We start from the raw sequence: 21,182 nt of genomic DNA, 5'->3' as shown, positions 1-21,182 counted from the left end.
CTACCCAAGAGGGCAACTACAGAGGTCTTCACACCTGCTTAGCCTAAAGCCTCAAGCAGCTTGAAGTCTCAGAAAATCTGAGGCCAAATAAAACCTGAGTGATAGAAGGTGATCAGCATCCATGTAAAGGCCAGGTAACCTACTATTGAGACTCAGTTTAGAGACAGTAAAAGAAAGGCATCTAGCTGTATTAAGTGTTGGTTTAAAAGAAGAAAGGGTAGAGTTTTCCTTTAAAGCATCATTTATAATAATCTTGGCCATTTTTTTTTTAAGAAAGGGAAAAGTCTTATGTGTAAGTGGCACGCCCAGTAAGGGATCCTGAGCAGAGGCTGTTTAGATATGCTCAACCAGTAGAATATCTCCAAGTAGTAAAATCAGATTTTTGATAATTAAATAACCACCTTGAAGGTGAATGCAAAAGGCAACATACTGACAATAAATGAACAGAGAGAGGAAGACACCTGATCATAGAAAATGACACTTTTCTCTGCCTCAAGATGCTCAAGACAAAATTTGGGTACAAACTGGGAAGGTGCTCCATTGGGTGCTCACCTGTTCTACTCTATTAAGGTGATGTGAGAATGAATCTCTGAATGTATACAACTGACAAAAAGAATGCACATGTACAACAGTTGTGCTCTCTGATCACCAATCATCTTTCTGAGGTATGCAAATAGCACTGCTATTAACATTACGAGAGAAAACTTAAATATGAGCACATAATGTTTAGGAGAATCACTCACATTTCTATTTTAGAGATTGTGATATATTACCTTAACATGTAAAAATAACACCAGGTTTTCCATCCCAGTATACCATACCAGAAGCGGGTGACCTCATACCTCAGCACGCGCGTGCCCTTCCAGGAGGTTGGCTGCTTCTCGCTGCTCATGCTGCCCTTTCCACTCCCGATCCTGCTCCTCTGGTGATGGATCGTGTTCCTCCTCAAGATGTTCTGCCTGCCCGACCTGCTCCATTTCTTCCTCCTCCAGGGCCTTTCTGTGCTCCTCTTCTACCTGATGCTCCTCAGGCTCTCTGCGTCCCACTTCTTGTTGGACTGGTTTTGGGAGAGCCTGAAATTCTGCCTCCTTATGGGTGGTAGCATAGAGTTTTGTGTCTTCTGCTCTTCCAGGAATTGCTTCATGGTTCTGCCACACATCACTATCTCGAGACACCTAGGCCAAGCACATCACTGGGAATGACACTCTTCCATTTCAAAAGTAATGATGTAATTTCTTTATTTCCATGTCTATGGGGCATGCGGCTACCACAGAAGAAGGTGTCTAGAAATACATACAGTCCTGCCTTTATGACTGTAATGGAGTCACTTAATTTTCTTACTGTGTAATCTCACTTATAAAATAGATAATATAAGCAAAGCTTCATCTGTGAAGAATACAGTAAATAACCTGGAAAACAAAACCTCCAAGTAACCAGTATCTCAGAAGTAAACTAATTCTTATTTTCCCTTAGAATAAAAAGCTTCAAGTGATGAAATGTTTACATAATTTTCTTCAATGTAAATTTTGTTTTCAATAATTATTTGAAAAGAGAAGGGTAAGATAAAATTGAGGAGTTGGGTTTAGTTTTTATTAGTTTGGCTTACTAATTTAAAAAAGAATGCCATTACTAATGAACATCCATGTTTAGCTCAACATAGTGCCTGTTAAACAAGACACAGTAAAATATTTTTAATGTATTAAAGTAGTAATTCTTCTTTGCAAACCAGCAGGAGTCTTTTGTAAACATTTTTATTGCTAATATTGAAAACCCTGAGGAGAAAAAAAAAAAAAAGAAATGTCTTTTCAGAATATCCCTCCTCTAAAATTAGCTGACTCAAATCAGTTCTCCCTATAAGTTTCAGTGATCTCTATATGATTTGCACTACCTAGAAAGTGAGGAAGAAAGAGAATATAGTATCAACAGAAACAAATGTCACTCTTTTTTTTTTCGCTTTAACCTTCAGTATCGGAAAAAAAAAAAAAAAAAAAACCTTCTTTGGTCAGATTCCTCTCCCAAAATTGAAATAAATGTGAAACCCTATTCTTAAATTAACAGAGATATAATAATCAAATGTGAGACACTGGACTGTATTAATAAACTGGGGAGAAAAGTCCTTTCTCAGACATTTGAGGACAACTGGAGTTGCACATTCTAGCGACATCTTCACATATCTGGCAAGTTTGACTTAACACTGCCCCAGCTTTACAGAAAAATATTTCTCTATAGAGCTCTAAGTACTTTCAAACACTTGTCATTTATCTTCACAGTATCCTAGCAAGGAAGGTTACTGCAGATAACTTCTATCTCCACCTCAGAGTTGGAAAAACTGAAGCTCTGAGTCACTGGAAGATTAATCCAGTAAACTGGTAGTCTGACAAGAGCAGAGAATAGAACCAACTACCAGGCCAGTGATCTGGTCACGCTTTCTTTAGTCATTAACATAAGAGCCTGAGAAAGAACAAGAGTCCATGAGGATACCGAACCTGTCTGTTGAAGGAATACCCTGAACATCAACTTAATTATTCCCATAACTTGGTGGAAAGTTTTCTCAGTCTTCTCTTTAATGTTAGAAACCACTTTGTGAGCAAAGCACATGAACAGACACTTTTCAAAAGGACACTGATATGGTTTGGCTGTGTCCCCACCCAAATCTCATCTTGAATTCCCACGTGTTGTGGGAGAAACCCGGTTGGAGGTAACTCAGTCCACGGGGTCACGTCTTTCCCGTGCTGCTTTCGCAATAGTGAATAAGTTTCACGAGATCTGACCGTTTTAAAAAGAGGAGTTACCCTGCACAAGCTCGCTCTCTCTGCCTGCTGCCATCCATGTAAGATGGGACTTGGTCCTCCTTTCCTTCCACCATAATTGTGAGGCTTCCCCAGTCATATGGAACTGTAAGTACAATTATACTTCTTTCTTTTTTAAATCACCCAGTCTCAGGTATGTCTTTATCAGCAGCATGAAAACGGACTAACACAAACATATATGTGGCCAACAATCATATGAAAAAAAAAAGTTCAACATCACTGATTAGAGAAATGCAAATCAAAACCACAATGAGATATTATCTCACACCAGTCAGAAGAGCTATTATTAAAAAGTCAAAAATAATAGATTCTGGTAGGGTTATGAAGAAAAAGGAGTGCTAATACACTGTTGGTGGGAGTGTAAATTAGTTCAACCATCATGAAAGACAGTGTGGAGACTGCTCTAAGACCTAAAGATATAAATACCATTTGACTCAGCAATCCCATTACTGGGTATATGCCCAGAGGAATAGAAATCACTCTATTATAAAGACACATGCACGTGTATGTCCATTGCAACACTATTCACAGTAGCAAAGACATGGAATCAACCTAAATGCCCATCAATTATAGACTTCAATAAAGAAAAATGTGATACATATACACCATGGAATACTATGCAGTCATAAAAAAAGAACAAGATCTTGTCATTTGCAGGGACATGGATGGAGCTGGGGGCCATTATCTGTAGCAAACCAACACAGGAACAGAAAGCCAAATACTAAATGTTCTCACTTGTAAGTGGGAGCTAAATGATGAGACACATAGGCACGTACAGGGGAACAACACACTCTACGGTCTATCAGAGGGTGGAGGGAGAGGAGCAGGAATATAACTAATGGGTACCAGGCTAAATAGCTGGGTGATAAAATAATCTTTACAACAAACTCCCATGACAGTTTACCTACATAACAAACCTGCTCACGCACTCCTGAACTTAAAAAGTTTAAAACAACCACTTTGTCAGAAAGATAACCATATTGTCTATTTTTTATTACAGATGATTGAAAAAAAATTTTTGTAGAAACTAATGATAATGGTAACTACTTCTGATGTCTCACTTATGAGATATTCTTAAGTAAGGCTTAATTTTTATAAAGAACAAGAATATAAAAAAAGTGTATTACTTGACTAGCACTCATACCGGGGGAGTGTCAAACAGGTCCTTTAATTCAAATTTTGACATGCTCTGTGTAGACCTAGCACTGCTCCAAGTTCAAATACATTACTAACTTTAGTATTTGAGCGGGTTGACTATCACATAAAATCCTCATGATCATTTAACCTTCTCACCTTAACCCCCCCAAAATCCCCAACCTTGAAAAACTCAGAAACTACAGCTCCTTGAAGACAAATAAACCTACATGAATAAAGACAAAGACATTAAAGTCTTTCTCAGAAAATACTAGCAGCGGCCGGGCGCGGTGGCTCACACCTATCATCCCAGCACTTTGGGAGGCCGAGGCAAGTGGATCACCTGAGGTCAGGAGTTCAAGACCAGCCTGGCCAACATAGCAAAACCCCATCTCTACTAAAAATGCAAAAATTAGCCAGGTATGGTGGTGGGCGCCTGTAATCCCAGCTACTCAGGAGGCTGAGGCAGGGAGAACTGCTTGAACCTGGGAGGCACAAGTTGCAGTAAGCCAAGATTGCGCCACTGCACTCCAGCCTGGGCGACGCAGCAAGACTCCGTCTCAGGGTAAAAAAAAAAAAAAAAAAGAAAACACTAGCAGCAGTTCTCAAAGTGTGCCCCTCAGACCAGCTGAATCAGTTAGAAATGCAAATCTTTAGGCCTCACTCCAAATTAACTAAATCAGAAACTCTGGGCCTGGGGCCCAGTAATCTGTGTTTTATCAAGCCCTACCGACGATTCTGGTATACACTAAAATTTGAGAACTACTGCTCTTTGAGAAAAGCTGGCAATATTAAGAGCAGGTCTCCTCTTGGCAGCTTGACAGAGAAAGTGACCTAACCATAGATTACCAGTTCATGCCTCTTACCTCCTGTACCTCTCGGGTTGGCTTCTCCCTTGCTGTGTTGTAACCTTGTGGAGAATGTGCCACCTGGGTCACATTTTGCTGTTCTGCTGGATCAGGTTTTCGAAGGCTTGGAATCCTATTCAGAGTATCTTTCAGTTGTTTATATTCTGCAACTTGAGTCTGCATATAAATTGCACAATTGGATACAAATTGCACAATTTGAGGAGGGACTCTATGAATGCCCATTCATAGAAGGGCATTTGGGTACACTGTAAAACTAGACAAAAATATTGTACCTAAATACAAGTTAGAAAAACAAGCAGATTGTTTCCATGCATTAACTATTCTTACTTGGGCATGTTAATCATTTTTGAGCACATGCAAATTAGAAATAGAGCTGAAGGAAACAGAAAAAATGTCTAAGACGGATGTTAGTTTCCCACACTACATTGAAGTCAGAACTTTTGTAAATAACTTACTAATATAAATATCACTATTAAAAGACCGCTATGTGATGTTTTATCATATTAAAAAATCCATTAAAACCTCACACAATAATAAAAATACAAGTGCAGATACTTTTTACCAATATGATATGAGTAAAATCTTTCAGTAGAAAGGAGTCATAGGTTTAAAATAAATTTTAAATACAACCACGCACATACACACAGACATGCACACGTATAAATTACTCAGGCCACCATTTTCCCCCTCAGTTAATTTGTGCTCAAATAGAATCCCTTATTTGCCAGAATGTTTCCTACACTGTGCTCAGTGGTTTCTGGAAAACAGTGGCACAGCTGTGATAGACTGGATTTTTATCCTCGATTCTGAATGATCTTTTCTTCTAAAGTGACAAAGGTACTAACACAGGTATAGGACTAGAATCTGCTCATACAGCTGCATCTGTGTGTATATGGGGTGGGATGTGTGGATATCTGTGTAATATTTTTAATACAAGGAGCTAGAAAATTCGAAAAAATAAATTAACAAAATCAAGAGACATTGTATTTACTTTGCTCATTTATACACCAATACTGTTATCCTGAAAACAAATACCATGTGTGTAAACAGACATATAAACACACGCAGAGAACACACAAGTCTTTTTCTCAACAAGCTTCCCAGACAGGGCCACCTCCTCAGTGTGCAGGGCACAGCAGGTGAGTGGGGCCAGAACCCACCAGCATTCCTGCTGCCATAGCTATGCACCATGGCACACTGCTCTTCCACCCCGAGAGAGGTGCTTTTTTTGCTTCTTTCTAATGTACACTAGGGTAATAAAGTCTGCTTGCTAAATAATTCCCAGGGCACTGCCTTTTAATAATTTTGTAGAAAAGTGCACCATATGACTAGCAATGGCTTTTATTTGAGAAATCTAAATATTTGCAAACCAACTTTTGCGGTAAAAAATAAATGACATCCACATAACAATGCTTTTAATATTTTAAGATAAATATGGAGCAATACACAAAACTTAATTCTACTCCGTCTTTCTCCTAGATACATAATCTTTGAGGGCAGTAATTGTGTGTTGCACAATTAGGGACCATATTAAAAATGTAGGCTCCTGGTCCCCTACTCTTGAAATTATAATTCAACAGGTCTAGGGCAAGGCCCAGGTACCTGTGATGCAGGAAGTCTCAAAAAATATCACTTAAGAGTCGAGCGTGATTTCAAAGTCAGGATAACCTGAACTTCAGCCTCGGTTCTGGTCCGCTTGATTTGGGGCCGCTACTTTACTTCCCTTTTCATCTCATCTCAGTTTATTTAGTTATAAAAAGGTACAATATTATATAACTCACAAGGTTGTGAGGATTAAATAAAATGCTCAACTACATTTAAAAATCAGGTTGTCAAGGCAGAATCTCCTAAGATGATTTACATGAGAAATGCAGGTGCCTGAAACAGCATTTGTTTTTTTAAGGAGATTTAGGGAAAGTCTTAATACGGTATTACAGACTGAATGTTTGTGTCCTCTCAAAATTCATATGTTAAAATCCAAAGCTCCAATGTGATGGATCAGGAGGCAGGGCCTTTGGGAGGTAATGAGGTCATAAGGGTGAAGCCCTCCAGAATGGGATTAGAGCCCTTGTAAAGGGATCCACGAGTTTTTTTCTTGGTCTACTTTCTGCCATATGAAGATACAAGGAGAATTCAAGTCTGCAACCTGGAAGAAGAGGGCCCTCACCAGAATCTGACCATGCTGGCACCCTGATCTAGGACTTCCAGCCTCCAGAACTGTGAGAAATACATTTCCATAGTTTATAAGCCACCCAGTCTAGGGTGTTTTGTTATAGCAGCCCAAAGTGACTAACACATATGGCTCTAATTAAGGATTGCACCTAGTTCTGACACCTTTTTTTAAGGCAGGACAAACGTTTAGCATTCTCCCCAAAAAAATATATTTCAATAAATAGAAAATTATAACCATAGTTTAGGTTAAAAAGAAATTTTTTTTTTTTTTTTTTTTTTTTTTTTTTGAGATGGAGTCTTGCTCTGTCACCCAGGCTGGAGTGCAGTGGCGCAATCTCAGCTCACTGCAGCCTCCGCCCCTCTGGGTTCCAGTGACTCTACTGTCTCAGCCTCCTGGGTAGCTGGGATTACAGGCGCACACCACCACGCCTGGCTAATTTTGGTATTTTTAGTAGAGACGGGGTTTCACCATGTTGGCCAGGCTGGTCTCAAATTCCTGACCTCAGGTGATCCGCCCGCCTCAGTCTCCCAAAGTACTGGGATTACAGGCATGAGCCACCGTGCCCGGCCAATATTTTTTTTCTATTATAAAACACTGTCAGTAATACTGTCAGGGTGCTACTCCAGAATTTGGTTTTGGTCATCAAATAAATGATTTTACTTATCTTTCTATGGATTTTCAAATTGTTGCTCAGTCTAACATTTATGGCCATTACAGCACACAGAGCACTCAAATCAATTTGTCACATTTACAGTAAGAAGAACAGCCTCATATAAAATAACACTTGACAAAATTTTTTATAAAAAAGATGTGAAATGAAATGATCCCTGATGTCAATTTCATTTATACACATGTAAAAAAATCCCTACACAACTACAGGTTAGGAGGAGATACCTAATCAATGACTGTCTAGAAAAGGAATCTCACAAACACAGATGCTACAGCCTCTGAGATGGGTCAGGGACAGAAAATTGTACCTTTTAATAATTTTATAAAGAAGAGAAAACCAACATGGGTTTCCTGATGAGCACAGATAGTTTACCTTTGCTCTTTTATCATAATTCCTCCAGTAGGAATAAAAGTGAAGATCTAGTTTACAGCAGCAACTAAACTAGCCATTCCTGTTTCCTTGCTTCTACTAGAAAGCCGCATAACACTTAGCATGAAATGGCTTTAATAAGCTCTCCAACACTTGTATTTGCTCCCCTGTTCATTCAGTAAATATATACTGAGGGCCTGCCTTGTGCCAGGGGCTGTTCTAGGTTTGAACAAATGGAGCTTATGACTCTTGTTTTTCCTTCTCTGTTGACTCTTCTTCTTTTCTGTAATTTGACCGACAACACATAAGCCTCGTTCCAAAAGGAGGGTGTGCAGGGTGGAATGCTGGGAGCAAGGCAGACACAGAAGAAAAAGTCTGACAACAGTTTATTTCGGTAGCTAGCAGCATAAAACACTACAGATACTACACCAAGAGTCAACACAGATCAGATAGTTGCAAAAGACCATATATGTGAGATCATTTCTGTGATTTAAACAAGTATTAGACTACTGCACGTAGGGACTGGAGTGAAAAGAAATGATCGTAAATGTATTGCACAACCAATGCAAAAAATAATCAAAAGTTTATTTAATGTTTTATTAACTGAATTTTGAAAGCATGCATGGTTCTCAGGATTAGGCTAGCTCTGTCCTAAGGAACTCACTGAAGATTGGCTTGTAAGAGACTACATGCATAAAGGAATTGAGAAATGTTAAGCAGACTTGTAAAAAGAACCCATAGAGGCTGCTACCCTTCTAACCTGTGCAGCAGCTAGTGCACTCTTGTGGTCTTCCAAAGTCACTACAAGTTGTTCATGCTCGGAGAGTAAATTCTTATGCTGTTGCTACATAAAAAAGAATTTTACATGTTGAGCTTTAACATTCTATGACAAATTCTTCTTTGGCTGATCGTGATATGGCTACCCAAACGTTACTTGCTTATTTATTTGTTGTTGTAGCAGCATGTGTTAAGTTTAAAAATCATTGTAGAGAGAACACTACACTTTATATAGTATTCCAAAATCTAAAATGTGCTACCCAAATACCATAATCATTTATTTATAATGAAATCGAAACCAAAGAAACAAACCTCTCATTATTAGTAAACTTTTATAAATAAAAAGCTTATTAAAATGTAACTATTTAGCATGAGAATAATTTCAGTATTAATGAGAACATTTAGATTTTCAGAACATCTTTTAGCTTACAATGCTGAAGTGGTAAAAATATTAGGTACACTCTAGTTAATGCAAAGCCCACAATAACAACTTGGATTTGTAAAGCAGGCCAATTAGGAAATGACTTTTAAAGTCATTCTACCAAGTACAGCAGACAAACACTACTGAAACGTTTGGCTTTTACCTTGACATCTTGAAGCTGTGTATGTATGTCTTGGTGTGCTTTCCTTAGTTGTCTATTCTCTTCTCTCAAATTGTATACAGTTTCTATTTTAGAAAAAGAAGGATCACACATAAAGTCTTGAAACTTCCAGGATTCTGTTTCTATTATTTTCATATCTACAGCCACTTATAACTTATTTTAGAATTTACTTTGAACTCAGACAACATAATATTTAAAATCAACAAAAATTGTATTGGGATGTAGCATGTTTTTAGCTGGACATCTCAATCCATTCTGGTTCAGTACTTTAAATGCTTTTAAGTAACTTTTGCATTATAGACAAAAGATAAGGAAATTTTCGTTACCTAGGAATTAAATATGAGATGTTTATGTTAATACGCAAACCCTTAGGAATAAAATGTAATGGGTAGGTGTATTCAGATTTGAGTCTCTTCACAAATTAAAAACAAACCTTCAGCATTTCAGTCAAACTTTTTAAAGTAATTTAAAATTTTAAAGATACATAAAAATAATCAGAAAGCATAGACCCTTAACCCTTTGTAGTACTGCCTCAAGACTAATTTCTGCATGTCATTTTGTTGTAACTTACTTCTTTTGAAATGCTTATAGAGAAACGTTGCAAAAGACATATAGAGTGGTCCTAAGGACCCAACACCCAACTTCCCATCATAATGACATCTTATATAAATATAGTACATTACCAAAACCAGGAAACTGGGTCAGTACAATGAACTAGACTACAAATGTTATTTGGACTTGACCACTGTTTTTGCATGCACCATATGCCTCTGAAAACCAATTACCTCACTTTAAACTCATTTAGCACCCTTTTTTTTTTTTTTTTTTTTTTTGACAGTCTCTCTCTGTTGCCCAGGTCAGAGTGCAGTGCAATGCCCCAGCAATGCATTTAATTTTAGTGCAATCTTGGCTCACTGAAAGAACCTCCATCTCCCGGGTTCAAGCGATTCTCCTGCCTTGGCCTCCCAAATAGCTGAGATTACAGGCATGTGCCACCATGCCCGGCTAATTTTTGTATTTTTAGTAGAGACAGAGTTTTGTCATGTTGGCCAGGCTGGTCTTGAACTCCTGACCTCAAATGACCTGCCCCTCTAGGCCTCCCAAAGTGCTAGGATTACAGGCGTGAGCCACCGTGCCCAATAGCAAGTGGGGAAGATGATGTGTGTCTTGTGATTAATCTGGAGTTCACCTAAGTATTTCACTGTAGAATGCACTGGTTTCTTTCTCCAGGACTCACATGCACTCAGAAAAGTGATATATTTTCTTCCATATTACTATGAAAATACCTGACACAGATGTTGATGGGTAGCAAATTTATGAGCAACGATTCTAGATGCTTTATGTAAATTATTTCTCACACCAATTCCACAAGGTTGATATTTTTATGATTATCCCAGTTTTACAGATAAGACAATGAAGCCCACAGTTGTCACACAGCCTAAGCCATGGTCACACAGCTAGTAAAGAAGCCAAGATTCACCTGTGCAGTCTGACTGTAGAACTTGAGCTTTTTTCAGTTACTATTGGCAATCAACAGCAAGTCTCTGCTCCCTTGGAGATTTTTAGAAATACATGGAGCAAGTTTTGATTGTGGCAGTAACTGAGAAACATGATAGCATTTAGTGGGTAAGGATCAGAGATGCTATATGTCTCGCAACCCAGTTAAGAGAAAAACTGTCTTACTCAACAGGGCCACGTGCCCCACTGAGATACAACAGAATAATCTACGATGTAACAGAATACACTACATATTCTATTCTGTTTCCCTAAACAAACCCAAATAGATGAAGACACATGTGAAATGTTACAAAGAAAAAGCGGCTGGTAAAGGACCACATGATAAATGTAAATCAATCACCACTCAAAACAACAGTCTACAGTTGCACTGGAACATTAATATCAGTACTTATTTAGAGATAAACTAGCTAATTAGATTTCCAAATACCTTTTAGCTTAGAAAGTTCTTGTTCTTTTTCTTGCTGCAGCTGCAAGTATTTTTGCTTATGGTCATTAAATGTTCTACTGAAGTCTTCCCCTTGTTTGCGATGTTCCTCTTCCAAGTCGCTGTGCTGTTTCTTTAGCTCCTCGTGTTGGCTCTACAAAGATGAAAACTTGAGTAGAAATATACATTCTCTGAAGTACATGAGAGTCTATTTCTTGACAGCACAGTAAACAAAAACAAATGAAAGCAAGAAAGCATGAACAAATGAAGAAATAGGCTTTGTTTTTCTCAAATTGCTTTAATTTGTGCAGCTTCCCTCCATTTACCCTGGATTTCAAATGAACAGTTGGGATCACAGCCAAAAATAATTTTCCTCTTAATTTTTAAGAAGTTAGCATGAGAGATGGAAAAGGGAAAAATGTGGGAAAATTCCCAGGGACACAAATTACTGTGGAAACAAGGTAAGGCTAATGGCAAAATTATCCCTCCCTGGGTATTATGGATTTCCTCTTTTGATCTGATGTTTTCCCAGCAATGCCTTTAATTTTTCTTCTTTGGTATTTCAGCCTTTCTGGTAACTCAGTTTAAAAGAGACAGAGTAAATGAGAATTTTCCCTTTGGAAATAGTAATCAACTGTTTAGAGAATTGACTTTTATTTACCTTATTTCTGATTATAATCCTACAATGTAATCATGATCTAGATATACACTACAGTCTCCAAATGCTTAATGTGAAGGCATGCTTTGCTTTAATTCATTTGCTGCTCTCTTGATAATAAGAAAAGATTCCAGTTTCAATAAAAAGTGCATGTCCTACCGATATTAGAGGGTAAGACAATAGCAAACAGAAAGCGAGGGGGAGGCATGGTGGGGTGGAGATGCTGGCATGATCTGCATGCTGCGAAGGGCATAACCGCACGCTGCCTGTCTCTTCCAGCTTGACAGAAACAATGATTCTCTTCCTGACACACAATAATGAGTTTTACTCAAGGACCAAGGAAGGAGAATCTTTAAATAATAAATTGTGTTCCCGTGGTAAGTAAAAGGACATTTATTAAATATTAGTAACAGGAAAGAAGCATTTTAATAGTTCTACAGCCTCCAGTCTGTGTAAGATAAAAGAAAATGTCTAAGGAAAACCACTGTGAGAAAGTAAATGAACATAAAACCCTAATGGATAGAGAGAAGAAGAAAATTAAAAATGAGGTAACCGAGAGCCTGATTTATAAGAAAATGTGTAATAATTTTAAAATGTTCTATGTAATCGAGTGATAAATATGATGAGCCATTACAACTATATATAATTTTTAGCCAAATATGATTTTAATATGCCATATTATGATACAAATCAATTTCTGTAAACTTTATCTTTAATCACTTTAAAGGCCAATAGTCAGTTCAAGTATTAGTTAATCCTTTCTTTTATTGATAAATAACAACTTTAGATTACTCACTTTCAACATCTGATGTTGGACATTCAGTGCACTGTATCTGCTATTGGAATCTTGCTGTAAATCAAAAAAAAGAAAGCACAAAGATAAATATGGCTCTCTTGTTAAACACAGCTTAAAGCACTTTAAAATATAACTTCATTTATTTCACTTGCCTACAGTAAAATGAATTCTACACTGGAACCAAGATGTCACTGGAGCCATCGATTTAACAGAGAAATGAAGTTTTAACATTCCCCTTAGTTTGCTAGATTTCAGAATAAAAAAGCAGGATATGAAATCATAAAATGGTAGCTTGACAGAGCCCTTAGAGATGATTTCCTTCCACTTTCATATTCAGAAGAACTGGAGCCCAGACACACGAACTTGTCCTGAGACACAGAGTCACCGCGCAGGGCTACTATATGTGCTGGGTGCTTCAGGTAAGAGGGAAGAAGAAATAAACCAATGAGGAGCGGGCCTCACAAGCTGAGCATGCCTTAAAGGGGGAAGAGAAAAGGCACTGTCTTTCCCTGAACTTCAGTGGGTAGGAAATTCTACATACATGATTTTACCCCAGTGAGGCTCTATTTTGCAGAGTGAGAAACTGAGTAAAGATTAGGAACCCGCCAAGAACAAACATTTCATTAAGTAGCAGACCCAGGATTGAAACTTGAGCCTAAGTCTCTGGCTTAACTACATGTCCTGAGCTCCAGGTTCCAGGAGCGTATCTTTGTGTTCCTGAGAGGCATCTTCACATATGGACCCAATAGTCCCGGGTAGCCATAACCAGTCAGTATGCAAAAGACACCTGATTGTTTTCCCTCCCTATGCTATGTCGTTTATGTTTAGGTACCATATCCCTCACTTTACCCTGCCAGCACAAGTATACACTCATGCATTTTTTTCATATTTTTATAACTTCTAAAATGAACTGCATTTTTGCTACCTCACTTCACTGCTTTAATCTGTAAGGAAATTACAAGTGCACACAGTTTTGGTTAGTGCTTCTAAAAGCAAGTAAGAGTTGAAAGCTGATGGCCTCCTGGGCTACCAAAGGAAGTGACTCTTCTCAGTTTTTTTATTTTGAGATAGGGTCTGGCCTGTTGCCCAGGCTGGAGTACAGTGGTGGGATTGTAGCTCACTGAAGCTTTAAACTCCTAAGCTCAAGTGATCTTCTGCCTCAGCTCTCAAGTAGCTGGGAATAGAGGCACGTGTACCATCACGTCCAACTAATATTTTGTACTTTGAAGTCTTGCTATTTTGCACAGGCTGGTCTCAAACTCCTGGTCTCAGGCAATCCTCCTGCCTCAGCCTCCCAAAGTTTCGGGATTACAGAAGTGAGCCAACTCGCTTGGCTTCTTCTTAGTTTTAATACCCCAAAATATCAATGTTTTTCAATTAATGCTTATATACTTTTCTCAGAGTAAGAAAAAGACTAGCTTTTACCCAGTTAATTTGGACTTTAAAATATTTTTAAATGCCAATATCATTCATCCCTTCACCCATTCCACAAATGTTCTTAAATGCAAACTCTAGGCCAGGTCCTGTGTTGGATGCTACACATGTGAAGGCAAACCGAAATAAATCTTATATTCTATAAAAAAGAGAGACTGCAAACAAATAAATGAAATAATCTTCTTTTTATAGTTAAACATTAAGGTTATTCCCAGTTTATCCCTATTATCAATAATGTGATAAGTAAAGGTAAGTTTTAAAACAATTTTTAAAGTCTTCCTCTTAGAATGTTTTGGCAGCCAAAAAATACAAATAAATAAAAAGTATGTCAGTCCGATAACCCCAGGGATCAACAAAGTAAAAGAGTTTGCAATTATATTTCTCTCTCTTTCAAGTTTTATGAAAACAAATTAAGGAAAACAACAAAAAAACCCCAAAACTTACCCTTCCTTTATTTAATGTTTCTTGTGCTTCTAATTTATAAACAAGAAAATCTAGAAAATACAAGATGGGAAAAAACAGTGATAATTCACTATACAGATTCTAAACATCTAAAGAAATAAAGGCAAATTTTACTCAGGCTTGCAAAAGTGTTTTAAGTTTAAAACAATCTACTTGGTGATTTACATACTTTATTTTGGCTCTCATTGGTTTAGAAAGAATTGCAAAAAACATACATCTTCCTCTTTACCTTACAGCTGTAAATCTTGCATCCACAAAATCCAAATTATAGCCAATTGATTAAAAGTGCTTTTAAAATATCTCTGTGATTAACTCTCCTTGAAATTTAGGAGGGAAAAAATGGAGCACATCTGAAGACAGAAGTGATTTATCGCTATCCACTAGATGGCACACTAAAATCATTCAGTTCCTGAAAACAGACATCAAGCCAGCCAAGCCATCTTTAATGCTTTGAAAACTTTATTATCCACTAGATGGCTCTATAAAATCACTTTGCATTTGAAGACAAGGAGAATCCAAACTTTATCAAAGCATTTTAATGATATTGAATTTCTATTCTTCACACAGGCTCAATCCAAGTAAAAGGTCCTAACCAATACTGTCCCTCCTCTGCTATCCTCTTCCTTCCCACCAAGGTAGGTAGACAGAATATTTAACTTAAATTTCAAGACGTATCATAAAACATGAATAAATAAATATCAGAATGCAGATAACTTCAAATCATCAGCTGTATAAGGCCTGTGTTTTATGGAAAAATTCTGATTAAAAACTGACAGCATTGCCTAGTGGCTGACCTAAATGTTAACTTTCAAACTGAATCAAGTGATGTGTCAATAAAAACTTTCACAAGGTAAAAACAGGTGCATAACTTAAAATATAATGGACAATGGGATCAATTCATTACGGTATACATATATGCGTATGTGTGTAAAATTTGTCATATTCTGGACAATGCATGCTGTTAATTCCCCCCGCCCCCCGCCCCCCTGGATATCTGTGGACAGAAATTCCAGGTGTAAGTAATATACTTGTTTAATACTCAGATGAAAAATTATATGTTATTCCTGAAATAATAAGTATAACCAACATATGAGCTATCACATGGTGGCATAAACTGAATAGAATATTCTAAATCCAATCCTGTATAAGGATTACTGCACAATGCATAACATATTACTTGACATGTTTTTCTCTGTCCACCTATCTGACTTTGGGTTGATTTGAGAAATATCTTAGCCAAAAACGAAAAAAAAAAAAATAGTAAACCAAGTATATGATACGTCAAAGAAGAGTACTGGAAAAACAGAACACAAAGTATTTATTTACTTACCTTCTTTTGCTTTTTTATGTTCAAGTCTTTCCTTTTGCAAGGATTTTTCTAATCTTGATCTGTGTTCATAAACAACTGGAAAAAAAGAGTTAAAGTTTTTGTCTTCAAATAATTAGAAATTTAAAAGTAAAATTAACATCAATTTCTACAACAGGAAGAAAATGGTGTAGAGTCTTTACACAATTTAAATAAAAACATCTGTATTTTAAGTTCCCCTTTCCAGGTAAAGAACAGACATACTAACAGGACTCCCATCCAGCCTGCCTTTTTCTAAAGCCAATACTCTGAATGATGCTTCCTCCTCTTCACCTGCTCCCTTTCCTTCTACGCCTCTTAAATGCAAGTGTCTTTTTGAGATTTTTTTTTCCTGTCTTCCTGGGCAACCCTGTTCAATCTCATGACTTTCAACCATCATCTGCACAGCAGTTACCCCTACATCTATACTTCCACCTCTGGCTTCTCTCTCAGACCCTAGAAGGGTATTTTCTCCTAAATATTCCCTAAGGACTACAAAGTCAACATGATCTGCATCTGAATTAAGGCTGTCTAGATCCATAAGGAGACCTCAGCAGCATACCCCTGGGATGAAAGAGGAGGTGTATCGCCTTCCTCCTCCCACGTCAAGGAAAACAGACTAGAGAAGCACAGAAATAGAGAAGGGAGGGACTCTCCAAAGAATTTATAAAAGGGTCCACAAAAGAACCAGTCAGGTTCACCATCAGCCACAGCCAGAAGAACCCAGCGGCAAACCGACGTTCAGTTCTGTAAGACCTTTCTGCCCTTTATCCTTCCTCCCCACCCAGTCTACTCTGAAGAATCCAGAGTCGCCTGGTGAGTAGGGATGAAGAGTAGATGTGTTCCGGAGAGAACTGGGGAGAAGAGGCCTACCACAACTCTCCTTCCCACTGCAGGCTCCACACCTACAGCAAGCAGGAGCTGGACCGGAGGGGGAAGCCTTACCTTTGAATGAACTGTCATGGACTAGACCAGGCATAACAATTAATGAACCAAGACTGTGTGTTTACGAATACAAGTTTTGAACTATTTTTCGCTTTTAATCTGAGAGAAGTTAGTGAAGCAAACAAGTTTGTCTAAGATTTCATCCAGGAACAGAAAACTCAGCTCCACAGAATGGTTTGAAAAGGCACCGAAGGAAAGGAGAACGGAGTAAATTAAAATTCTGATCTACCCTTTGAATCCTGTTTGTTCAGCATTATGGTCAAATATGATCTCATTCTTGGCAGGCTAAACCAAACGTGTTACTCCATTCTTTGGCCAGTTACAAGTTCCCCATGACTACATACAATTTAAGCATCAATCACTGGTTGACCATATACAATTCACAGAACAGCCCCAACACTACCGGCTGCTGCTAAAGTCATCAGGGTCCCAGAAAACTCCCTTTCCCCATCCCTGCAACAACCCCTTGCTGTTTAAGGGATTGCCTCTCTTCTTGCCCTTTCTCCATTGCTATGGTGGCCAACAACCAACTACCACTGTCCTCCTTCCAGACTGGCCATTATCTCCTGAGTTCTATACCTTCTCCCCATACTGTGTCTTTCCTTGTCATCCCATACAAAACTTCCATTCTCAGGACTCCATCTATTATCATCATAGGCCCTACCTCTCTTCACACCTCTGCTAACATCTCCGTCTCTAAGTCCTAGAATGCCTGTGACTACTGAAATTGGTATGGTGTGGTCCTCTGATGACATGCCTACCCCAATTTCAACTTTCCCCTCATCCACAGGCTGTCATTGCAATAATCCTTGCCTCATCCCCTTCCTCTACCAGATAATCCTTTCCCCCTGCATTATTATTATAAAGGAATTCAATATAACTCTGGATTTATGGCATCTCTACTATATACCTGGACAGAAGTGTAAAACTGGGCTAAAAGTAGTTGTGTTCCAAAAAGTTTGGTTGCAAGTCCACTGTTAAGTAGCAGTATTTTTTCAAACATATACATGTATGGAATATAAGCCCCTTGGACAATCATTAAAATCCTTTCAAAACTAAGAGGTTCCCTGGATTACAACTAATAGCCCCATCTTAAATTAAGTTTGGAATAAAAAAGGGAGAGCCTAAGATTAGCCCTATAGAACATCACGAAGCCAAGCCCTGGACTGTGCACTCACAGTCTTTGAGAATTTCCTTGAGGTGGGGGAGACATATAGGGAAAGAGCTAAATTACAATACTATCATGATAAAACAGAGGCAAGAATAGGATGCTTAGGAACACGTAAGCTCCCCAGCTGGAAGGAAAAACACTCCCTTTACCGCCAATCCACTGGCCAAAGTTCTCACAGTCTGGATACAAAGTTATAAGGGCATAAATATGCCAGTTAAAATATTGCACTAATGGACATATTATAGACTGAATTTCAGCAATCACGCAAAGTTTTCAAAGAAAGGAACAGGTGAACTATCCAAGATCCTAAAGCAGCAAGTCCCCAGTATAGGCGGAAATAATTCTAACCTAGCAACACCTATAATAATAATAAAACCCAGCAGCATAGTCAAGAAAAACAGACAAGGCAGACTGTTCATTACCCACCCCAGTCACCTCAGACTAAATGTTAAACATTATTGTAGAATGTTGAAGACAGAGGGGAAAAAAGTGGAATTTGCAAATTACAATCTGGTGGAATTGTTGTTTACTCAATAAAATGCAGCAGCAATCAAGGTAAACTCACTTTTACAAACTTAATATTGTGTGGTACCAGGTAATCAGGTAATAATTATCTTTGGCTTAGGAAGGATAGAACTCATCAGCATGATTTCATCTTCAGTAAGAGAATGGAGCCTCTGCTAGATGAAACCAAGTAGAGAGGGAGTGTGGGGGATATGGGTGAAGAGTGCTGGGTGCAGGATGGTATTCCATTCTTTATTCTCTTACCTGGGATTCAGTCGGAAAGATAATGCCCCGACAGCTGGCCCTAAGTAACCATCTATCAAACTGAATCATACAACTGTTTTTGACGGTTCCACACTAAATGGAAATTTACACATTCAACATATTAACAGCAGTGTGTCTCAAGAGCCAGGAGATCCTAGGACACAGTTATAAACTTTCATAAATAATCTCAATAAATCCTATAAAATGTCCATAGAATGGCAAGCGTGTTTGTGAATTATTGTTAAAATTCAAAGGTCTTGGAAAAGCTGAGAAATATACACGACTGCACAGCATGGCATCACTAATAGCAACTCTTAATGCAAGAAGAATGTATTTTTGCAAATACAGGAGAAAAAAGATGTGGCAAACAGGAATCGAGTGTGTGTATGTGTGTGTGTGTATATATATGTAGAAACAATGAGGATATTGTGCTATTAATACTATCTTACTCAGAACTGGACAAGCCATCATTATAACAGCAGCTTGTAATCCTGATGCAATATAACTTAAGAATTCAGAAATGGTTTGAAGGCTGGAGAATATAACCAAGGAGGAGGAGGGTAAAAGAATGGAGCAGCAATGACAGATGGAGATGTGGAGAAGGGTTGTTCTTCACCAGGTTCAAGAAAAGAATAAAGGAAAACAAACTGAAAAAGCCTTAAACTATAGGCTGAAGAAACCACATCAGGTAAAGGGAAGTCAGAGTGAAAACTGATCCTTTGAACTGAAAAGTCTAGAAAGAAGAGGAGGAGAGGGAGAGGGGCAGGTGCTAATATAAGGGCTGAAGGCACAGCCTTGATGCCTGGGTTAAAATCCCAGTTTCATTTCTCACGGAGTGAGCTGCTGAACTTCTGTGAACTTCAATTTCCTTGTACGGTGTGTGGGGATAATAATAGATTTATCTCTTTGGTTGAATGTCAGAGTTAAATGAGTTCATATATATCAAGTGCTTAGAACACTGCCTGGCACAGAGTAAACACTATTAAAATGCTTAAATAGCTTAAAAGTGCCAGAGAAAAAAAATCAGGTGATCTCCCCTGAGCCCTTCCAATCCTACAATTAAAGTCTAATAACAAAGTAATATGTGTGTATATGCATATATGTACATATATACATACACACACACACACACACTCACACACAGATGTATATACACACACATATATCTGACTTAAAAAGGCAATGACATTGGTCTCAGTTTTCTTCTACTTAAAAAATTTCTTTAAATAAAAGAAAAAGCAAATAATAATTCCATGGGTTATTTAAACCCTTAAGTGTTTAAAAATAAAAACTGAAAGACAGTAGAACAGATCAGACGGAATTTTTGTGCTTGTACCTCTTTTAGAAAACTTCACTATTAAGCACATACACACACATACGCACTACCTTTATTTCTTTTACCATGCATTCTCCAGGCTTTTGAGCTGTGATTTATCTAGCTAGGTTTACTGTTTCACTTAGAATGAGGATAGCTAATCAATCCTTGTCACCTATCTCTATTTTTCTATTTATACTCTGAAGTCAAGGGCATCAGTCAAGATGAACTAATGCTGCTAAAATCTCTGCAACAAAAAGCTATATACTGAATATTCTCATAGCACCAAACAAGTTTAAGGTAAAATAAGTAAGAAAATAATGGTTCAATCTCAGCAGTCAAGATCTTTAATGCAGAATAACACTGCAACAGGAATAGGATTTGAATCACAAGAACTCAGGAGAAAAAGATGAAAATCCATAATACTCATCTCGTCTCCCGCTTACTTAAAAGGAGTTTAATATTTTTCATGCAGCCCGGAATGGAAAGAGGTTTTATTCCCCCCAAAACCACTCAGGAGTTTAAAAACGTGCCAGCTTCCTACAGCAATTTTCCATTTTAACTCTGACTTTCATCTGAAAGTCACACGAGAAATCAGCTGTATACATTCACTTATGGGCAAAATGCGTATCTATGCAATTTCAGGGCAAACTGTTCCAATTCAGAATCAGAAAGCAACATTCCAAAATTAGGCAGAAAACATTGCTAAGTGTTTTGACATCTTAAACTAAAAGAGGGCAATGTTTCTTTGGCAGAAGAAATAGCCTGTGCAATTTTGGTTTTGGTCCTGGCTATAACATAATGTTTTATTTTTGAAAAACAACAAACAACAGAGACTTGGTATGAAAGTCACACAATTCAACTTGTGAAAACATTTAGATTTGTAAGTACCTCTATCTTCTTATATATAAAACAAAAATTAAAATGAACAAAGTATGCTTT

General features: G+C 37.8%; 1 protein-coding gene across 5 annotated transcripts in view; it reads right to left on the bottom strand.

Moving 5' to 3' along the window:
- GOLIM4 (golgi integral membrane protein 4) overlaps positions 1–21,182 on the bottom strand; it is a 79,788-nt gene that overhangs the window by 17,605 nt on the left and 41,001 nt on the right. For 2 of the 5 annotated variants that reach the window (XM_023213496.2, XM_023213495.1), the window contains exons 2-9: positions 16,027–16,101; positions 14,679–14,728; positions 12,801–12,854; positions 11,350–11,500; positions 9,387–9,469; positions 8,786–8,869; positions 4,811–4,969; positions 843–1,175 (exon numbers count right to left, since the gene is read on the bottom strand). In XM_023213496.2, the coding sequence (XP_023069264.1) occupies positions 843–1,175; positions 4,811–4,969; positions 8,786–8,869; positions 9,387–9,469; positions 11,350–11,500; positions 12,801–12,854; positions 14,679–14,728; positions 16,027–16,101 (989 nt within the window). The remainder of the gene's footprint in view (positions 1–842; positions 1,176–4,810; positions 4,970–8,785; positions 8,870–9,386; positions 9,470–11,349; positions 11,501–12,800; positions 12,855–14,678; positions 14,729–16,026; positions 16,102–21,182) is intronic. The other 3 variants (XM_023213498.2, XM_023213497.1, XM_023213499.1) reach the window with 2 other exon arrangements.

The sequence above is a fragment of the Piliocolobus tephrosceles genome, chromosome 2 (assembly GCF_002776525.5).
Source record: "Piliocolobus tephrosceles isolate RC106 chromosome 2, ASM277652v3, whole genome shotgun sequence".
Lineage (NCBI taxonomy): Eukaryota > Metazoa > Chordata > Mammalia > Primates > Cercopithecidae > Piliocolobus > Piliocolobus tephrosceles.
The sequence above is the reverse complement of the archived record's forward strand: the minus strand, read 5'-3'. Positions and strand labels throughout refer to the sequence as shown.